General features: G+C 37.8%; 1 protein-coding gene across 10 annotated transcripts in view; it reads left to right on the forward strand.

The window, feature by feature from the left end:
• ARHGEF28 (Rho guanine nucleotide exchange factor 28) overlaps nt 1–20,405 on the forward strand; it is a 361,347-nt gene that overhangs the window by 286,854 nt on the left and 54,088 nt on the right. For 9 of the 10 annotated variants that reach the window (XM_072606341.1, XM_072606340.1, XM_072606343.1 and 6 more), the window contains 4 exons: nt 10,742–10,920; nt 14,585–14,676; nt 16,433–16,615; nt 18,435–18,566. In XM_072606341.1, the coding sequence (XP_072462442.1) occupies nt 10,742–10,920; nt 14,585–14,676; nt 16,433–16,615; nt 18,435–18,566 (586 nt within the window). The remainder of the gene's footprint in view (nt 1–10,741; nt 10,921–14,584; nt 14,677–16,432; nt 16,616–18,434; nt 18,567–20,405) is intronic. The other variant, XM_072606344.1, reaches the window with a different exon arrangement.

The raw sequence follows: 20,405 nt of genomic DNA on the forward strand, positions 1-20,405 counted from the left end.
GTACAGAGTTCTCCTGGTTCTGCTCCTTTCACTCAGCATCAGTTCATATAAGTCTTTCCAGGCCTCTCTGAAGACTTCATCATTTCTTATAACACAATAGTATTCCATTGCATTCATATACCACAACTTGCTCAGCCATTCCTCACTTGATGGACATCCCTTTAATTTCCAGTTTTTGGCCACCACAAAGAGATACAGTCCCAGAAACAGTATTTCTGGATCAAAGGGTATACACATTTTTATGGCCCTTTTGGCATAGTTCCAAATTGCTCTCCAGAATGGTTGGATCGGCTCACAGCTCCACCAACAATGAATTAGTGTTCTAACTCTCCCACATCTTCTCCAACATTTATCATCTTCCTGTTTCATCATGTTAGCCAGTCTGATAGGTGTGATGTGGTACCTCAGAGTTGTTTTCATTTACATCTCTCTAATCAATAGTGATTTAGCTGCTCATCATTTCTTATAGCACAACAGTATTCCTTCGGCCATTCCCTAAGATAAGCATCCCCTCGATTTCTAGTTCTTTGCCACCACAAAAAGAACTGCTATAAATATTTTTGTACATGTGGGTCCTTTTCCCTTTTCTTTGATCTCTTTGGGATACAGACCTAGCTGTGGTATTACTAGGTCAAAGGGTATCAGAATTTTATAGACTTTGGGGCATAGTTGTTTTCCAGAGTGGTTGGAACCATTTACAACATTACCAACAATGCATCAGTGTACCTAGTTTTCCTCATTCCCCTCCATTATTTGTCATTTTCCTTTTCATTTTAGGTAATCTGATGGGAATGAGGTAGTACCTATTTTAATTTGCATTTCTCTAATCCAGGCCTGAACAACCTCCTGCAGACTGCTTGTAGCACACCAAAGGATTTCAGATGGCCTGTGAAAAATGGTGTGTTGCAAGTGGTCTGTGGGCTGCAGGTTGTATAGTCCTGCTCTGATCAATAGTGATGTAGGGCATTTTTTCATGTGAATATGAATAGCATTGATTTCTTCTTCTAAAAACTGCCTGTTCACATCTTTTGATCAATTATCATTTGGGGAATGGTTCTTTTTTTAAAATTAGTTTCCCTATATATTTTACAAATGAGGCCTTTATGAGAGAAACTTGTAAACTAGTTTTGTGCTTTCCTTTTACTTTTGGTTACATTGGTTTTGTTTGTGTATCAAAATAATCCTTTTTACTTCCCATAATATTCTTTTTTATTGTTTGATCATAAGCTCTCTTCTGTTCCTTTGAAATTACAGGCAAAATTTTCCATGCTCCTCTAATTTGCTTATGACATCACCATTTATGTCTAAATCATTTACCCATTTTGACCTTATTTCAGTAGATGATGTGAGATGTTGGTTTCTGCCTTGCCAAATTGTTTTCCAGTTTCACCGTAATTTTTGTCAAATGGTGAGTTCTTTCCCCAAAAGCTTGGCTCTGGATTCATCAGACGCTAGATTACTATGGTCACTTACTACTGCAAGCACTGTTGTTCTTGAAGAAGCCAGTTCATCCTTATCACGGGTTGTATATCAGTTTCTTAATCTTTTTGTAGATCACACCATAGACCTCATAAGCATACCATTTGTTGAGCCCATGAAGAGCTGATGGTGACAGCTAATAGTCAGGGCTAGGCTTAATGGCCTCCCTTGCTATTTCGATCACTCACTTGTGTTGTGAGTAGCTGAGGTTTTCCTGTTACTTGTGCCCTTAATAAAAGACAAATTGCCTGTCTGTGATATCAAATGTATATAAATTCTGGTTGCTCTACCTTGAGAAATGCATCAGGGAATTGGAAAAGTTTCAGAGATTAACAATTGAATTTATCAAGGAGATAGAATGCATGGAGGATAAAGGCATGATTCTCTCCTTTGACAGGTGAAGGCTCAGATATAGGATCAAAGTATGGAAGAATGTGAGTAGTGTTAATAGAGATTTTCTCCTAAAATCTGGGATATTAAGGCTAGGTAGCAGGGCAACTGTAGTATAAATAAAAGGAAATAAAATGAGTCCTTTTAAATTCAAAAACACTATATAAATATGAACATGATTTTCATTGCTTCTACTAGAAGTTCAGTGGTTTCTCTTAAAGAAATGACTGATTACTACAATTAGTGACTTCATAGGATGAAAATGGAGATGGCAAGAGGATTATGGTGTGCCATCATGACAAAAGATAGTACAGAACGCAAACCTGTGTGTAGTCTGAGCTGCTTGAATAGGGACCCAGCTAATTGGGTAACAGCTCATCCTCTCCTAAGGAAGGCAAAACCTTAAACCCAGTGTACTCTGAAGCCTGTAGATTGCATACCAATAGGTCACTGCCCAAACTCCACTGAATGGTTGTTTTCTGGACCCTCCTGGCTTAAGAATGGTTATCAATAGTAACTGTTGCTCTTTCCCTCCTGTCTTGGTTTACTTATGTATTTTTTTTTTCTTTTGCTCACTAAAAGGGCCATTCCCTGATTGCTTCTTAAAGAGGCCTATTCACTGAATGGGCATCACCTCACTCTAAGTGAATACCTGAATAGGGCTTAGCCAGAAAAGACCAAGGTCTCCTATTGAATCCTGGGCCATCTCCAGTCATCCTGATGAATATTTGGTCACTGGACCCAGGTGGCTCAGGAGGAGAAAGTGAGGCTGGTGACCTTGCACAGCCCTCCCTCACTCAAAACAAAGTCAAGTGTAAGTCATGTCATCATTTCTCTGATGTCACGGTCTTCTTAGAAAACAAAGAATGAACACACGCACACACACACACACACACACACGCACACACACAAAGTACCATTCAGACACTGCAGCCGCGGTATGTCTCTTAGCCTCAGCTGGTTCACATGGTGATATCTTTAGTCTCTTATGTAATACCCCTTCTAGGTGCCCAACCTATATTGCGGGTTAGATCCTCCAGAGAGTGGCTGTCACCTGCATTTATGGAGGTGTGCTCTCTCTTACAATAGTAACAGCTCACAAGCCCACACTGGTGTGCTTCCCTTTATTAGCACTTAAAGGTGAGTAAAGTACTGCAAATAGATTATCTCATTTGATTGTCATAACTACCCTAGGAGGTAGGTGATATTATTATCCCAATTTTACAGACTAGGGAACTGAGGCTGAGAGAGGTTAAGTGACTTCCTCAGGGTCACAAAGCTAGTAAGTACTTAAGACAACATTTGAACTCAGGTCTTTCTACCTCTAAGTCTAGTACTTGTCTAGTCATCCCCCAGCCTACCTAGATCCTTCTACCATGGGTGAACTTCCATGGTGCTCTGTCTCTATTCTAGGTGTGCAAAATCCATACAGCTCATTCATATTCTATATTCATAATGAGTAGAAATTCCCTAAGCATTCATCCATGCAGAAGTCATCTCAAAGAAAGAGTTCTGACGTGTAAAGAAAGTACATCAAAAACTGATTATCTAATTGTCTTCAATTCTCTGGGGATGTTCTCTCGAACATCCAAGAAATAGGATTCCAAAGGACAACTCAATTACCCTTTTATTTTTTTTCTTCTTATCCTCTTTTGTCCCTTTCTTCTTTGTGGGAACGATTTAAATGAGGATCCCTCACTCAAGTCCTCCCTGATCAATTCCTCTGTGTGTATGTGTGTGTTATGAATGTCAATATCCTTTTTAATGTGTATTGTGTTTTTTAAAAAATTCTTATTTTGATTTCATAAGTCAGCTAGTTCAATGACGTCACTACTGATCAAAGTTATCTTGGAAGTTGACATAATAGGCCAAGGGTACAGTCATCATTTAGCCCCCAAAACACTTCTTATGTAGAATACTGGATGAGATGGACTAATGTTTTGACCTAGAATCACATCTTATGTTCTCATATAATTCTAAGTATAGTGGGCTAAAGAAATGTTATAAGGACACAATGAATCCAATCAAACTTTAGATGTAGTATAGCTATGGAATTCTGGAAGTAATCAGTCGACCAACTTGGGAATACAGTAATGAGAGGGGGTGTCATTTTTTCTGAGCAAAGGAGTCATATGGCTCATGAGACAAAAAGGCAAAGCCACAGGCTCTATAAACAATGGTTAGAGCTACAACTCAAAAGACAGACTCCACATACACACAAAAACTGTAAGGTCATTCACAATACATTCAACTGTGATTGTACATGTAACACAGTATGTCATTGTCATCAGTCTTTTCTTCAAACTAAGATAGTTTTTATAACAGTGAAGAATAGTTATTGAGTTAATGAATTGTGGTTTCGTTTTCCTATTATTGAAGTTAATCAACTGTGCATTTATCTACATCCTTAGTCTTTAATTAACGATATCAGTGCATTAAAGTGTTGATTGAATTGGATTCACTGGTATCCAAAGTAAACTGGTGCAATTTAGCCATGTTAGTAAAAATTTCAGCACATTTTTATTTACTTGTGACTTCTAGCTCTATGAAAGACAGAATCATCTGATGAATAGAGGGCTAGTCTTATAGTAAGAAGGTCCTGGGCTTTTTAATATTAGCTGAGTGACCATGGTTAAGCCACTTAACCTGTCAGTGCTCCAGGTAGCTCTGTAAATTTCAGAGGAGTTACTGTTATGTATGTTAATACAAGAGGTTTCAACACTAGCAGCTGCCCACACTCATGAAACCATAGCTTTGGGTCAAAAAGTACAACAAAGAGGAAAACAGAAAACAAAGCCCTAACACAGCACAGAAGTCTTCACCCAGTGACCTTACCATGGAAAGGACTGTGGGTCTATGGCAATGAAATAAAAGCTCTAAAATTTCTATCAAGCTTGAAAGGATTTTAGCCTGGGCGTTGGATTGGTTGTATCTGCTATCTGAGAACCAACTTGGCCAAGCAAGCATAGAGAAGATTATCACTAGAAAACTGGCCATAAGGAGAAGATTTGGGGTTTTGTGACTCATGAAATGAACAAAAGTACAAAATACTTTTGCATGGGGAGGCAACGTTTTCACTTCTTGGATGATGATGGATCGATCAGCAGAGTGGTAGAAAATTGAGGCTCGAGGTCAGGGGGTTTTAAGGATCAGAACATTCTTAAGTTTTCTATAAACATTAATTTACCTTTTGGTGTTCTTAATGCATAATTTTTGTCCAGCAACCAACAGAGATGACATTTGCTGGAGAAACTGAACCACAGCCATGTTTGCATTCTTACTATTGAGAAGATTAAATTAATCCTATATTGTTTTTAACTGATCCTATTTACAATCAAAGGATTTTGTTCTGTAACTGCTTAAGTCATGGTTCTTTGTCTCTGAACTTAGTTCATAAATTCAGCTGGTCTGTAATGAATTAAGTTTAGAAATCCAGTTCTCCTGCTATTCACTGCTCTGTTTTTGCCTCAAGGACATTTGTTGTCCTTGGAGGATGTGGGTGGACACCAGGGAGTGTGGACTAGTATCTTTCCATCACCAAGCTGTTCTTCAAGGATTTTGGGTCTGCTGTCTCTAACCTGGCAAGTGGGGTCAATCAATGCACATTTTTAGTCACAGGAGACAAGGAAGGTGTTGTTGCTCGCCCCTCCTTTCTGATTTCCAACCAGTTGTATTGTTCTTCACACCTCAACTCTAACCAGCTATGTTGTCCTTACCCCCATGATGCTGCCAAACCTGTAACCAATTCTATTATTTCTTCATCTACTCTGTTTTGTTCTTTGTTCTGTGCTTAAAAAAAGACCAAGTTGCATCTTGGTCTAGGGGTCTTTGGCTTAAACTGAGGCATCCATCAACCCACTCTATTGTTAGGCTTTTGTCCTGCTAATAAACTGTTATCTTGTTTGTGGAATACATGCCTCAGACCTTTACTGAATTGCATTTACAGCACTATAAATGAAACCAGAATACATAAAGAAGTGATAGTCAAATGGAAGAGTAACTCATTGGTTTATCTCAGGGGGGTGACTTGTCATAGTTTCTGCTTGTTTCTTCCCATTAAGTGTCTTCCCTCTGAGAATACCTCTAATTTCAGCTGTAAGTCATAAGTTATTCTTATTTGTTCATAGCTGTTGTCATGCTGTTTCTTCCATTAGCCTTTAAGCTCCTTGAGAGCTATTTTTTCCTTTATCTCCCAGAAGCTTGGGCTAGTACCTGGCACATAGTAGGGAATTGATAAATGACTCACTGACTTCCTAAAGGTGGCAAGATATTTCATTTCATGGGGCAGTTGAACTTATTGCCTTTCTATCTTCATGATAAGTATAATTATAAGATTATCATGAAGATAATTGTACCTTATTTACCAACATCTGTTGTTGAGGATGAAGAAATAGACAGTTAATAAGGACCTTGATGAACTTTTCCAAACTAATATACACTGATATTTAGCGATGTCAGTGCAAAGGTGGGAACAGGAGAAAATGTCAAAAGATTATTTTCAAAAATATGGATTGAAATCAAGAATATTAAAGAGGCCAAAGGCTTATAGTCTATTCAGAAATTTGTGTGTGTGTGCACGTGTATATGTATATGCATACATATACACTTATACATGATATGTACGTAATCACACACATATTCCTGACTGCCGCATGTAGAGTTCCAATAGAAAGACTCATTGTTGGTGATGCGGTTCTCCAAATGTTTCTATTCATAGATGACATTGTGCTAATTGCATTCCACCCCAGAACACCATAAAGGGTCCTCAGTGAAATCCATGGCAATGCAAAAGAAATTGTGTAATCATCCACACTGGAAAAACAAAATCAATATAAAATGCATATTGCCTAGACTGCAATATATATCTTGCTAGGCAGCCTGTCAAGTTACTCTGTCAGTGTATATGCATATCTCAGATGGATTGTTCACATGGACCCAGAAGTGGGTTAAAGAGGAAGAATGTGGATTGCTTTGCACTTGTGAAATTATGCCATGCTTTCAGCAATCCCAGATTGTGATGCTGTAAGAACCCATTTCCTTAAAACCCCACAGTGCCATCATAGGAGTATAAATCATCAAACATCAGAATCTCTGAAGAATCAAATCAAAAATAACCCAAAGGGCAATGGAAGTATTCATAGTGGATATAAAAGTAAGCTGAATTTTTAACCAAAAATAACGTGAGAAGTGACATAAAATACATCAAATCCATATAATTTTAAATAATATTGAAAAAGATTCAGTAAATGGTTATCTCATGTGCTACAGTGGTAGCTTTGCAATGTTAAAAGAACCACAGAAAGTCGTCCTAGTGTATATTAGGTGGATTCTCTATGGAGGATTTAGGGAAAGATATGTACAAGAATCACACAGCTAAGAAGATCCAGTGGGAATACATGAGATCATAGATCCACTAGATCACATTGCAATCGGGTTGTTAATTTCTTAATTCATGGTTTCTTACTTAAAAGAATAGATCATCAGCCTTATGAAAAGAAATATAAGCAGAATCATGGTTCAGGAAATTATTATATGTAATGCCTTTGGCAGTGAATTATTCCCATATAAATACATGTGAACAGACTTTAATTGTCAAAGATCTTTTCTTGATAGGAAAAGGTTTTTAATTCTTATTGGTGCATTCCCTACTCATACAGATCATGAGTCTTTCATTCCTTGAAAGATAGTTCTGTGATATCTTCTGTTCAAAAAAATTCATCACTTGAAGGCCAACTGTTTGATACTAAGCCTCTGCAGATTTAGCAAAACTGATTGGAAGACAGAGATATGCTTTGTCTATGGGTCCATACTCATGCGTACTTTTTCTGCTCAGGAGGGATTCCCAGAGGCATCAGAATAGAGTTTTAATGAAGGCTTTATACACAAAATATAACTTCAAGATTATCATGAAGATAATTGTAGCTTATGTCCCAGCATTCATTGTTGAAGATGAAAAAGTAGAGATATTTTATGAACACCTCGACAGGCTTCTCCAAACAAAGTCAACATACTTTGTGTTTGACAACATTTACCTTACTATTTGGCAATGTGTTATGTATTTTCCTTGCATTTTGTAAAGACCATAGGGAAAACTGGTTTGCAACAATCATTCTTGCTGTACATACTCTTAGCTTGGGCCTTATCCGAAAGAATTTAGTTCAAGTAATGAACTGAAAGGGTTTCTTTATAAGACAAGATCACCCATAAGGGACCGTCATGGCAAGTACCTTAAGGATAACGTTATGGAGAAAAACTAGTGTTTAGCTATGTAATTATAGTTCTTAGATTCATGGAATGTCAAGGCTAGCTTGGACCTTAAGAATCCAGAGGTTTTTAACCTGTTGTCTGTGAACTTGTTTGTTTTTATTTGCCTGTCTATATCAATTTCTCTGTGTCTCTCTTTCTTTCTCTGTCTTTCTGTCTCTGATTCTCACTCTCTTTCTCTCTGTCTGCCTGTCTCTCTCTCTCTTTCTGTCTCTGTCTCTCTCCCTATCTTCATCTATTTTTGTCTGTCTCTCTGTATAGAGAGTGTCTATGTCAGTATAATTACTTTCCTCTGTAATCCTATGTATTTTATATGTTTAAACATTATTTTGAGAAGGGGTCCATAGGTTTTACCATACTGCCAAAGGGATCCATGGCAAAAAGAAAAAAATTAAGACGCTCTGATCTAACCCAACCTCATTATTTTATAGATGAGAAAACTGAGATGCTTTATATGTATCAAAGCCAGGACTTGAATCCAGGTCTTCTGACCTGGTGACATTTCCTGTATAAAATACTGCCTCCAAACATGGCCCAAGGCCACAGATATACTTAAGACCAAAAACATTAGACATGCTTCTTTCATCTACCTTTATAGTTCTTTCCAGTTAGTCAATGGGTTCTCTTTGATTAGATTTTATTGGCAGGGGAGTGAAGGAGATGGCTGTTTTTTGCTCTTAATTACTCTTATGATCCCCCCCAAATTTCTTGTGATTGCCCCTAAACCATTTCAGGCCTTTTGTTGATTTGGGTTCATGTCTGAGAATTCCACCTCTGCATTTTTCCATGTAGAGTTGGAGGAATTTTAAAAAATCATTCATAAAAAATAGTATCAGTTAAAATGTAATTAACTAGATAAGAGTCTAATATGGCATGCCAAAAGAATTTCATCTGAAACATACAAATAACTATTCCTGATTTGGGGGTGAGAGATGTCAAAGATGGCTATAAATTTAGAATATTTACAAGATGAAAAAGTCACAGGTTTAGAAAACTAATTTCAGTTTGCTGGCAAAGCAACTCATATTTGGTCTTTTTGATATGGAAGACAGCACCAAAATCTATGCAGAAAATTTGAACATATGAAACATTAATTTTGTGTTTAGGAGAGAAGTTTTTCAATTATAGCAACTACATTGCAAGATTACTTTAGAGTTTTTTTTTCTTTTGACAAAATTTATTTAATTTAAGGATTAGATGGGGAGAGAGGGAAGAAAGAAGGAAGGAAAGAAACAGGCATCTATTAAGTACCTACTATGTGTTTGGCATGGTGCAAAGCACTTTAGAAATACATTTATCCCTTCCACATCACAACTTTCCCCATTGAAGTTTTGATATATCTCTGGTTGGCATAATAAATTAAATGGGGAATTTTTTGGAGTTTTGCAGAATGCACAAAGGCTAGTAGACAACACAGAAAAAGTTTAGAAACTCAGAAATGCATAAAATAGTTGTATAATATAATACATTGTATAACATAATATTGTATAACATCAATATATTTTATCTTTTAATAATGTAATAATTCAGACTTCTTCTCTGGTACAAAGGGAAGGCCAAAAATTTTTACGTTGATTTTTTCAGATTACTGGGGCACCGTGCCCTTAATCCCCGAAATATAGAAGGGATAATTGTATTATCTCATTTGCTTCTTACAAAAAACTATTATGAACCCTGTTTTACAGTTGAGGAAACTGAGGCAGACAGATTAAGTGATTTACCCAGGATCACACAACCAATAAGTAGATGAGACCAAATTTGAGCTCAGGTCAAGGTCCAGAGCTCTATCTACTGTACTACTACTGAGCTGTCAACAGTCTATTTAAAGCTTCTGTATTGGGTGAAGTTTAATCTAAACTTTCAAGTCATTTCTTACACTTTAGTGTTAATAGGAGTGTCATCCAAGAAAATGAAGTTTGATACATTCTTTATGATCTAGGTGATATGCCTCTTAGAATGAAGAAATAGGAAAGAAGGTGAGAAAATCAGAGTACCATAGATTATTTTCTGAGATTTAAATGAGAAGAAAATAGCTGGGTGGGGTTTTCATAAACTAACTTTTCCATGTCTCTTGTCTTTCCTCTCATCATATTTTGCCTATATTACCTGACTAGCATTTCCACCACAGATTAAGTAAAGAAAATAAAGCCAGTTTAAATGCACACCAGTCTATGTAGCTACACGTTAATAAAGCCAACAAAAATTTGGGGCAGTGTGGAGTAGATTGAACATTATGATTTAAAGAATTTGTGGAATTTATTTATTTCTATGACTGATCCCCTATTACCATGGATAACCAAGGGTTGTCAAAGTAATTCTCAAAGTTGGTTGCCAAGACATTCTTTCAAGGGGTCTATGAGGTCAAATCTATTTGTACAATATTAAAATGTTTTGATTTCTAATAGGGCAGATGTTAAAAAATAGAACCCTCATAAACATAAGCTCTTTGGGGGTCTTTAACAATTTTTAAGAGTTTAAAGGGGTCTTGAGATTTAAAAGTTTGAGAACTAGTAGTCTTTGTTAATATCGTTAACAACAGGCATTTAGGTGAAACAATCACCTCTGGAAGTGACGTCGTTTTATCTGAATTCCTTCTTGTTTTACTCAGGACCAGAAACCATCTGTTATCTCCCTTCAGAAGTTGATTGCAAGAGAAGTAGCCAATGAAGAAAGAGGGATGTTTCTCATCAGTGCTTCATCTGCTGGCCCTGAGATGTATGAAATTCATACCAATTCTAAGGAGGAGCGTAATAACTGGATGAGGAGGATACAAGAAGCAGTAGAAAGGTAAAATTGCAACGTTATCCTATACCAGGGAATGGAGTTGGGTGTTGAGGGAAGATCATTCTAACCTTGTCTCCAATCCTCCCTAAATAAAGCCTTTGTTCCAGCCAGACTGATCTACCCACTCTCCCTTGAACATGTCTTGGGTACTCCTGCCTCTCTTTTTCTTCATTATTTTCCTGCCTGGAATATCCTCATCCCTCCTGTTCACCTGTCTGACTCCTAGCCATCCTTCGAGAACCTGCTCCGGTCACAATTCTTCCATGAAGCCTTCCCTGACTAACTCAACACTTGTTGCTCTCCCTTTGTACAGAATTTTGATAGTGCCCTATCTGTACCATTCAAAGCACACTTATAACATCAGTATGTATTATGAACTGTCTTTTTTGTTGTGTTTCTTGTCTCCCCATTTAGAAGCTCTTTGAGGACAGGGAACCATTTCTGATTCTTCTTTCTTTCCCTTACAGTATCTAGCAGAGCACCTTGCAAATAGTAGGTACTTAATAAATGTATTGATTATTTGATCTGTATATCCTTAACTAGGGCAGCTTGGTGGTGCAGCACATAGAGTGCTAGACCCAGAGTTAGGAAGACTCATCTTCCTGAGTTCAAATCTGGCCTCAGACACTTAACTAGTTGTGTGACCCTGGGCAAGTCACTTAACCCTGTTGGCCTCAGTTTCTTCATCTGTCAAATGAGTTGGAGAAGGAAGTGGCAAACCATTACCGTATCTTTGCGAAGAAAACTCCAAAATGGGATCACGAAGAATCAGACGTGACGGAAATGACTGAACAGCAGCAACAATATCCTTAACTGCATTTTTTTCCTCTCACCTTCTTGTAGAAATGACTAAAGTCATTTTGAATAGTCATTAGATTTTTTTTTTTTAATTATTTTTATTGGGAACTTAAGAACAATAATAATTTTGTTGTTGCTCATTTGTGTCCAACTCTTCATGACCCCATTTAGGATTTTTCTTGGCAAAGATGCTGCGGCAGTTCACCTTCCCTTCTCCGGCTTATTTTACAGTGTTAAGTGACTTGCCCAGGGTCACATAGCTAGTAAATGTCTGAGGACAGATTTGAACTCCTGAAGATGAGTCTTTCTGACTCCAGGCCCAGTGCTCTGTGCATTACAGCACCACCTAGCTGCCTTAACAACAATAATAGCCAGTATTTATAAAGCACTTTAACACTGACAAATCATTTTATGTGTTATCCCATATGATCCTCACAACAATCTTGTGAGGTAGGTGCTATTATCCCAGTGTTATGAAACTGGCTGATGAAACTTACATGACTTGTCCTGAATCATAGAGCTAGGAAATGTCTGAGGCAGCATTTGAAATCCAATCTTCATGATGCCAAGTCCTGTAATTTATTGACATGATTTCATAGTTTTGGAGGAGAGAAATATTTTTTAAATTTTATTTTAAAAATGTATTTCCTATTCCCAGTGTAAACAACAAATAAAACAAACAGGAATTTCCATGTACACAATGGAACACAAACAAAAGAGTTATATATGAAGTTGAGTCTCCTTTTCCTATTGCTTTCTTTCTATAAAAAAGTATAAAATAAATTCCACATGTTACTTGCAAAACTGTCCTGCTTGCCTGTGCTTCCATTTGGACTTCCTCCTATTCTCTTTTGAGCATTAAAAATGTGTCAGTGACCTTGTTTAATTTTTTTGTGTCTATATTGCTAACTTTCCTCCCCTCCCCCATTAATAAGAAAGAGGAAAAAGCCCCTTGTAACAAATAAGCATAATTAAGCAAAGCAAATACAAATAATGGCCATGACTCCAAATATATGTCCCTTTTTGCACTCTAGGACCATTGCTTTTCTCTCAGGAGACAAATAACTTGTTTCATCATAGGTTCTCATCATAGTCATATTGATCATGCATGGATCATAAACCTTTCAAATGTTGTCATTTGAATTATAATGTCCCCTTATAATTTTTTCTCTTGATCCTCCTTACTTTACTCTGCATCAGTTCATACTGCCCAGGATTCTCTGATATGATCTCTTTCATCATTTCTTATGGTACGGTAATATTTTATCACATTGATAAACAATAATTTGTTCAGCCATTTACCTGTTGATGGACAATCCAAGAAATCCCAGTTCTCTTTTTCCCTTCCCTTCCCTTCCCTTCCCTTCCCTTCCCTTTCCTTTCCTTCCCTTCCCTTTCCTCCCTCTACTTTCCCTTCTCTTCCTCTTCTCCCCTCCTTCCCCTTCCCTCTCCCCTTTCTCTTCCTCTTTTCTTTTCTTTCCTTTTCTTTTCTTTTCTGTTTTGATCCCCACTTCCAGATTAGGAAGTTTGTTTTGCTTGAGAATATTCCCTCTCCAGTGTTACCCTCCCTCTTAATCATCCCTCTTTCCTCTCTCCACTTATTGTCTCCTATGTTGCATTTGCTGTATTTTATTACCAAACTGTAGGTGTGCGCAAGTGTGTGCGCAAGTGTGTGCATGCTGTGTTTTTAATATTCTGTTGTCCAAATCATGAGTGAGATTCTTCTGATGCCTGCTTCCCCCACCCTTCCTTTTTGTATTCTCTTTTTTCCCAATTTTGAGGATTAGCAAGTTTCACCTACCCTTTCTTTCTTTCTTTCTTTCTTTCTTTCTTTCTTTCTTTCTTTCTTTCTTTCTTTCTTTCTTTCTTTCTTTCTTTCTTTCTTTCTTTCTTTCTTTCTTTCTTTCTTTCTTTCTTCCTTCCTTCCTTCCTTCCTTCCTTCCTTCCTTCCTTCCTTCCTTCCTTCCTTCCTTCCTTTCTTTCTTTCTTTCTTTCTTTCTTCTTTAGTGTACTGCTTCTACACTTCCGCTTGCTCCTCCTAAAACTCTCAGGAGAGAACCAGTCTATCCCAAGTATCTCTTTCTTATTTAACTAGCCCAATACCCTTTGAAGATAATAAGTTTCTGAAGGAGCATTTGTTTCTTTTCCCAAAGGAGAATTCCTAAACTAATCAAGAAATAGAGGTGATTGTAGAATATAAAACAAAGTTTTGTTTATGTAACATTGCTTTTGCATGAACAAAATAAATTCAGTTTGAATTAGAAGGGAAAATGGGGTAAATTTAGACATCATATTATATTAAATATCCAAAATATTAATAATTGAAGGCAGGCAGGAAGGAAAGAAAGAAAAAAGAATGAGAAAGAAAGAAGAAAAGGACAAATGAACATGAGTCTTTCCTCAACAGATAGGTGGTCAAAGGTTATGATGAAACAGTTTTCAAATGAAGAAACAGATTATTTAATGGATCTTAAAGTACACAAAAAGTTATACTCAGTTTTAGTTTTCTTTTTCTTCATCTGCCCTCTCCAAAAAAAAAAAAAAAAGAAAATGAAAAAGACTACATGTATTAGAAAGCAGAAATTCACGTTTCATTTCACTGGCTGCGAAATATTGTTTTTCTTCCATGCTGAGACCTTGTTGTAACACTGTCCTTGGGTTCTGAGCCATGGAACTGTCTTATAATATTATGAATTCCTCTCGGTACTGGATAGGGTCCAGCAGGGATCCACCATATGCCAAATTTCTCCATATAGCACTGCACAGGTCAGTCTATAGGTCATTATTCTAGTGTGTTTCCTAATGAAGCTAAAATGAGAACATAAGGATTTCATTTCAAGTTGTCTCTGTCAATGATTGTCTTTTCTAGTTGCCCAGAGGAAGAAGGGGGAAGGACGAGTGAATCTGATGAGGATAAAAAGAAAACAGAAGCAAGAGTGGCCAGAATCCAGCAGTGCCAAGGTACAGAGCGTCCTTCAGTCACAGCTGTCCAGTTCAGTCATCTGATGTGTTTGTTTGGAACCCCCTACTCTAGTTTATGTACTACTATCAAATTGTATATACTATTGTCATCATATATACCTATTGTCACAGAAGCCCTAGCATGTGAGAGAGGTCAGCGATCTTAGAGATTATCAGGTCTACTCTCACATTTTATGAATGAGGACATTGAGGCCAGAGAAGTGAGATGTCTTGTCCAGGGTAAGAGAGGCAATCCATTGTAGCGCAGGGATCAAAACTTCAGCGTACTGCCTACAATTGGCTGCCCTTTTCAATACTTACTCTACCTTGCTTCCATTTGCATTCATTTGATTTAATACATATGTAATATATATATAATTATATATAAATTACACATATGTAGGGATTATGTCATATGTATTATATATTCATTATTATAATATACAATATATTTTAGTATATTACATGCTCTAATATGTATTACATATGTATAAATGACATGTAATATGTATTATATGTTCATTATATAATACATAATATATTTTAGCATGATACTTTTTATTAACATATTACATATATTATATAATAATCATATTGAGATATTTATATGATGTAATATGTATAATGTAATATAGTATAAACAAAATATTTGTTATAATTGTATCATGTGTGACATCTACATTATATATGTATAGTTCAATAAGTTATAAACAATATGTTAATTTGCTTAAATAACACATATATTTAATGTTATATGTAGCATATTTATATTATGTGATGGTATATCACATGTATTTATATTACACATGTAAACACATGTATATATACGTTATATGCGTATACTATATATTTAATTACACCTATATGTGTGACTAATAAAATCAAGTCAATGAAAAGCACACACATAGAGGCGGCAGAAGACCGTGAATGCTCATGAACAGAAAGAAACAAGCCAACATGTTCATAGCTACCAAAGGCAGTCTGAAGCTTCAGTCTTTTCACACTTTGTGTTGTATTTGTTGATGGGTCATGACCGCATCTTCTAAAGGTGTGTCCTTAATGCCAGATTCAAGACTAAAGAGAAAATAGCAATTGTCACCAGAGAGCAGCACATGCTATTTTGTGGCACTGACAACAGTCCTGTGGCAGATGCTTTTTTCGTCTCTTCCCCCCTCCCTAGTAAAATCTAAACTTCCTGAGGTGAGGGACTTCTGCTCTTGCACCTATGTCTCATGGGCCAGCAGCTAGCCTTGCATAAAGTAGGAGCTTAATGAGTGTTGATTTAATGGAATTATAACTTGGATTCATATTATAATAATAGCTAACGTTTATACAGAGTGCCCCCCCCCAAATCTTATTGTAATTTTAATAACTTAAAACTATTTGGAGCACCCTGTATAAGTTCTTTGGGCAGCTTGATGGCACAGTGGATAGGACCCAGGCCTGGAGTCAGGAAGATTCATCTTCCTGATTTCAAATTCAGCCTCAGATACTTAATAGCTGTGTGACCCTGAGCAAGTCACTTACCCTCATTTGCCTCAGTTTCCTCATCTGTTAAATGGGCTGAAGAAAACAGCAAACCGCTCCAGTATCTCTGCCAAGAAAACCTCAAATGGGGTCACAGATAATTATATACAACTACATAAGTCAGTATAAAGTCTTTAAGGTTTTCAAAGTACATATATTATCTCATTTGGAATAGTGTATACTCTACTGTTAACCGTGGTATTACCCTTTGGCAAATGTAATTTTGCAGAATTACTTAGTAACCATGATCAGCAGATCTGCACGTATTTGGAAGAAAAACTTCATATCTATGCGGAACTTGGAGAAATGGGTGGACTTGAAGATGTCCATTTAGAACCTCATCTCCTTATTAAGCCTGACCCAGGAGAAGCCCCTCAGGCTGCCTCATTATTAGCGGCCGCACTAAAGGAAGGTGAGTTGATTTAGAAATGAAGCAGTACAAATTCAGCAGCCATTTGGATATATAGAACTTGATGGAGGGGAGACCACTCAGGCTGAGGCCCAGCAAGGTGGAGTGCTGGCCCAAAGTGAGACGTGCTGTGATGGATCTACTCTGACAGACGTCCAAGGCGAAGATAATAGGTGACGAGGATACTCTCCACAACTAAAAGCCAGAGACATTGCCAAGCTCATTTTAGTCAGGCTTTGAATGTCCTTCCTGTCAAGATTTTTACTAGAATACTGACAGTAAAATTAACGGGTTTTTCTAGTTGTTGTAAGCTCAGTGCTTGGCACAGCGCCACACTGGGAATAGGCACTTCATAATTTCTTGTTGGGTTGTTCTGGGTTCAGTGACCTTGTCCCTTTTTCACTGGAGGTGTGACCAACAGTGACAGGCCCTTAAATGCAGGCAGTTGGTGAGAACAGAGAGTGCCCCAGAAGCCAGGTCAGCCCTAAATGATTGATGACCAGCACACGCGCTTGTACCTGAGGGCTTTCAGTGGGCATTTGGACTGGAGCAAGGCCATTTGTTCTTTGAAAATCGAGTGCGTCTCTATGAGGCTTTTCCTCATTCTGGTTGACGTGCTTTCATTTTATTTTATTTCTTTTGGTATATTTTGTTTTTATATCCCTTTTCCTTACAAATACATGAATGTTGTCACTGCCTGCTCTTTTCTTGGTTCTGCTTGCTTCCTTCGGCAATATTTCATATACATCTTCTTATCCTTTGCACTCTTTATATTCATCACTTCTTATAGCACAATAATATTGCATTACATTTGTCTGTTACCATTTATTTATCCATTCTCGAATCAATTGATATGTCTTAACTTAAAATCAGATGCTTTAACCCAAGTCTTTTTGAATATCGAATGTTTCCAAATAATGTATATGTGTGTATATGTATGTGTTATGTATATGTACATATGTATATGTGTGTATGCACACACACATACACACACATTTTGGGGGGAGGGTGAGGCAACCTGGGTTAAATGACCTACCCAGGTGTCTGAGGCAGGATCTGAACTCAGGTCCTCCTGACTCCAAGGCCCATATTCCATCCACTGTGCCACCCGACTGCCTCCAAAATAATATTTTTTTTATAATTATCTTGTAGCAGTTTACTTTAGTCAATCAAACTGCGGAGAAGCTTTTCCATTGTATAAATTTATTTTGTTTTCTTGTTTTGAAGAAAGTTTTACTGTCACTTTTTGTATTGGTTCCCACAAGTGTATTGCGTACTTAGACAGCGTAGTCATTTCTGGACGATTCCTTGGTATCAGTACGATGATACTTACTCCTTGGTACCATAGAAAAACATTTAAGCAAAACCTACAGATAATGCCACCTTGTACGCTAGATTCCAGATGCGTTGTCCTTCAGCTGACAAACTGAAAATAGGGAAGTGGGTTTCACCACCACCACCTGAGACCGTCACAGTTGGAGTTCAAATAACTTACAGCGTTGCTTTGTTTGTATTGTTACAATTATTGTGTGTATTGTTGTGGTTATGCTGAGCTCCCTCTGCATCACTTCCCACAAGTCTTCCTATATTTCTCTGAATTCTTTGTATATGTCACTTTAAATGTCACAATAATATTGCATTCTGTTTATCATGCCACGATTTGTTCAGTCATCGCCTACTTGGTGGGCTTGCACTTTGTTTCCAGTTTTTTGCTATTGCAAAAAAAAAATGCTTCTGTGAACATTTTGGCATATATGAGACCCTTCAGACTTCGATACTTAGCTCTCCTCCTTAACTCGGTCTTGTACATTTGTCTCTTTAGCTGAAAGCCTCCAAGTTGCCGTGATGGCCACACAAACAGGTGATGCCAATCATTCATCAGAGGAGAATTGTGGAGAACTAGGCTCGACAGAAACACTCCAGGCCAGTGAAGAACTTGTACCTTCTACTGCTTGTAAGTGGAAATGAGATTCGAAATGGACTAAAAACAAGCCGGGGTGTTGGGGATGAGTGGAATCTTATAAGATGCATTTGCCTCTGCTAATTAGGGCCTTTGGTTGCCTTTCTGTCTGTCATCTATCTCTGCTATCTCTATAGCTTTACCTTAAACTGTTTATTAGAAAAATATTGTCCGTATACAAAAATCCCATGATCCTGGCCTCAGGTAGGGCATGGGCCTGGGGAATGGATGCCTTTCTATGTGTAGTGATGGGATAGGATGACTGACACCTTCTTTTTGACCCAGCACCCCCGTACTGAGGAAGTGACTGGCTTAGGCTGTTAACCAGGACAAAGCAAACAGCTTCCTCTAGGAATCAAAACCTTGACTTTGACCTCATGTACCCGTTGAGAGCCCAGATAGTTAGAATTGAGGCATGCTCCCTCTCCCCCCAAACACATGTACACCAAGCAGAGGGGAGAGATAAAGATGTTAAAAGAATTTTCCCTGAATAGGGAACACCAGAACTCAGCTCAGAACCAGTTAGTTAAGGGTTGTATTCCAATTCCTTTCCAGTGTAGGAGGATTGGAGGATGGTTTAAGTGAACTTTCAAGACCTCATGGCTCTGTTACTTATCAACACCATCAAAAATCTGGATAATGTTCTGATTGGCATTTTCTGTGAAGGTTACTGAGGTGGAGATGCATAGCATGTCACCTTGGGCATTGGAGGATGACATAAGCTTCCTCAAAATGGTCATGAATGCACAATGGCTAATCCCTTTGTAAGTAGTCAAGAATTTTCAGGAAAAATTGTAGTCTTAGCATTTCTTTAAAAATTCAGCGCCCTTTTAATGAAGATAAATAGAAGCAGGAGGGTATTCATTTTAATGTTATAGACTCTGCAATATAATACATTTTTCTTCTCAGGTCCTGCTTTGTCTAATTTTCAGTTTCTATTTCCAGAATGTGTACACATGTTTTCCATTTCTACAAATCCCAGACTGAGCTGCACAGGGTGATTTCCTTTTTAAAGAAGAATCACTTTTTTTTGTGATTGAGGAAGTACTATCTAAAAATATATGTAGGCATCTGCTTCTTCCCTTTCTACCCAGGGGAGTATGGGAAGAGGACCTCTTTTCCATCCCTGCAGCTGCAGAGAACACATGACCCCTTCTTCCTTCCTCTTCATGATTGAGGTGGTTTCAAGTCTCCTTGCTTCCATCACCTAGACTTGTCCCAGGGCTTAGGAAAATTCCTAATGTACTCCCTTTCACCTGCTGCCACTGTCAGGATCCTTTAATATTGAGCTTTTTCCAATATTGTGTCATCAAGGTGAAGGCAGAGCAGAGGATGGTGAGGGGAATGCTATCCATTCACTGTGCTGTCCATCAAGGTGTTGCAGTCAGTACATCTGGGGAAGATGGTTTGCATTGTGCTGGCCCTAGGGGGGCTGATGAGCAGGGGTGGGGTGTTTGATCCATTCCTGTCCAAAGTGAATCCTCTTCTGAAAGTTCAGCAAAACCTAAAATTCTTGGGCCTAGGGTATGCTTGACTGTGACTGGGTCAGTTCTGAAACTGCCCTAGCTAGGGTTTAGTCTACTCAAGGTCAGACCCAAGGTATCCCAGGATTCCAGACTGAGTGAGATTCCTAAAGTCTGATCCAGAATTACTGGCATGAGGGACTTGGTTTCTTGGGATTGCCCATTGCTGAAAAACCCCTTAACCAGGCTGAAACTGAACATACCTCGTATAAGGAGGACATTTTATTTCTCTGTTTCTCCTGTCTGCATTTGACTCAACCTCCTTTTGAAGGTTTTGTGTTGTTGTATTTTTCTTAATGTTACTGTCATC

Source organism: Notamacropus eugenii, chromosome 4 (assembly GCF_028372415.1).
Source record: "Notamacropus eugenii isolate mMacEug1 chromosome 4, mMacEug1.pri_v2, whole genome shotgun sequence".
NCBI classification, from domain to species: Eukaryota; Metazoa; Chordata; class Mammalia; order Diprotodontia; family Macropodidae; genus Notamacropus; species Notamacropus eugenii.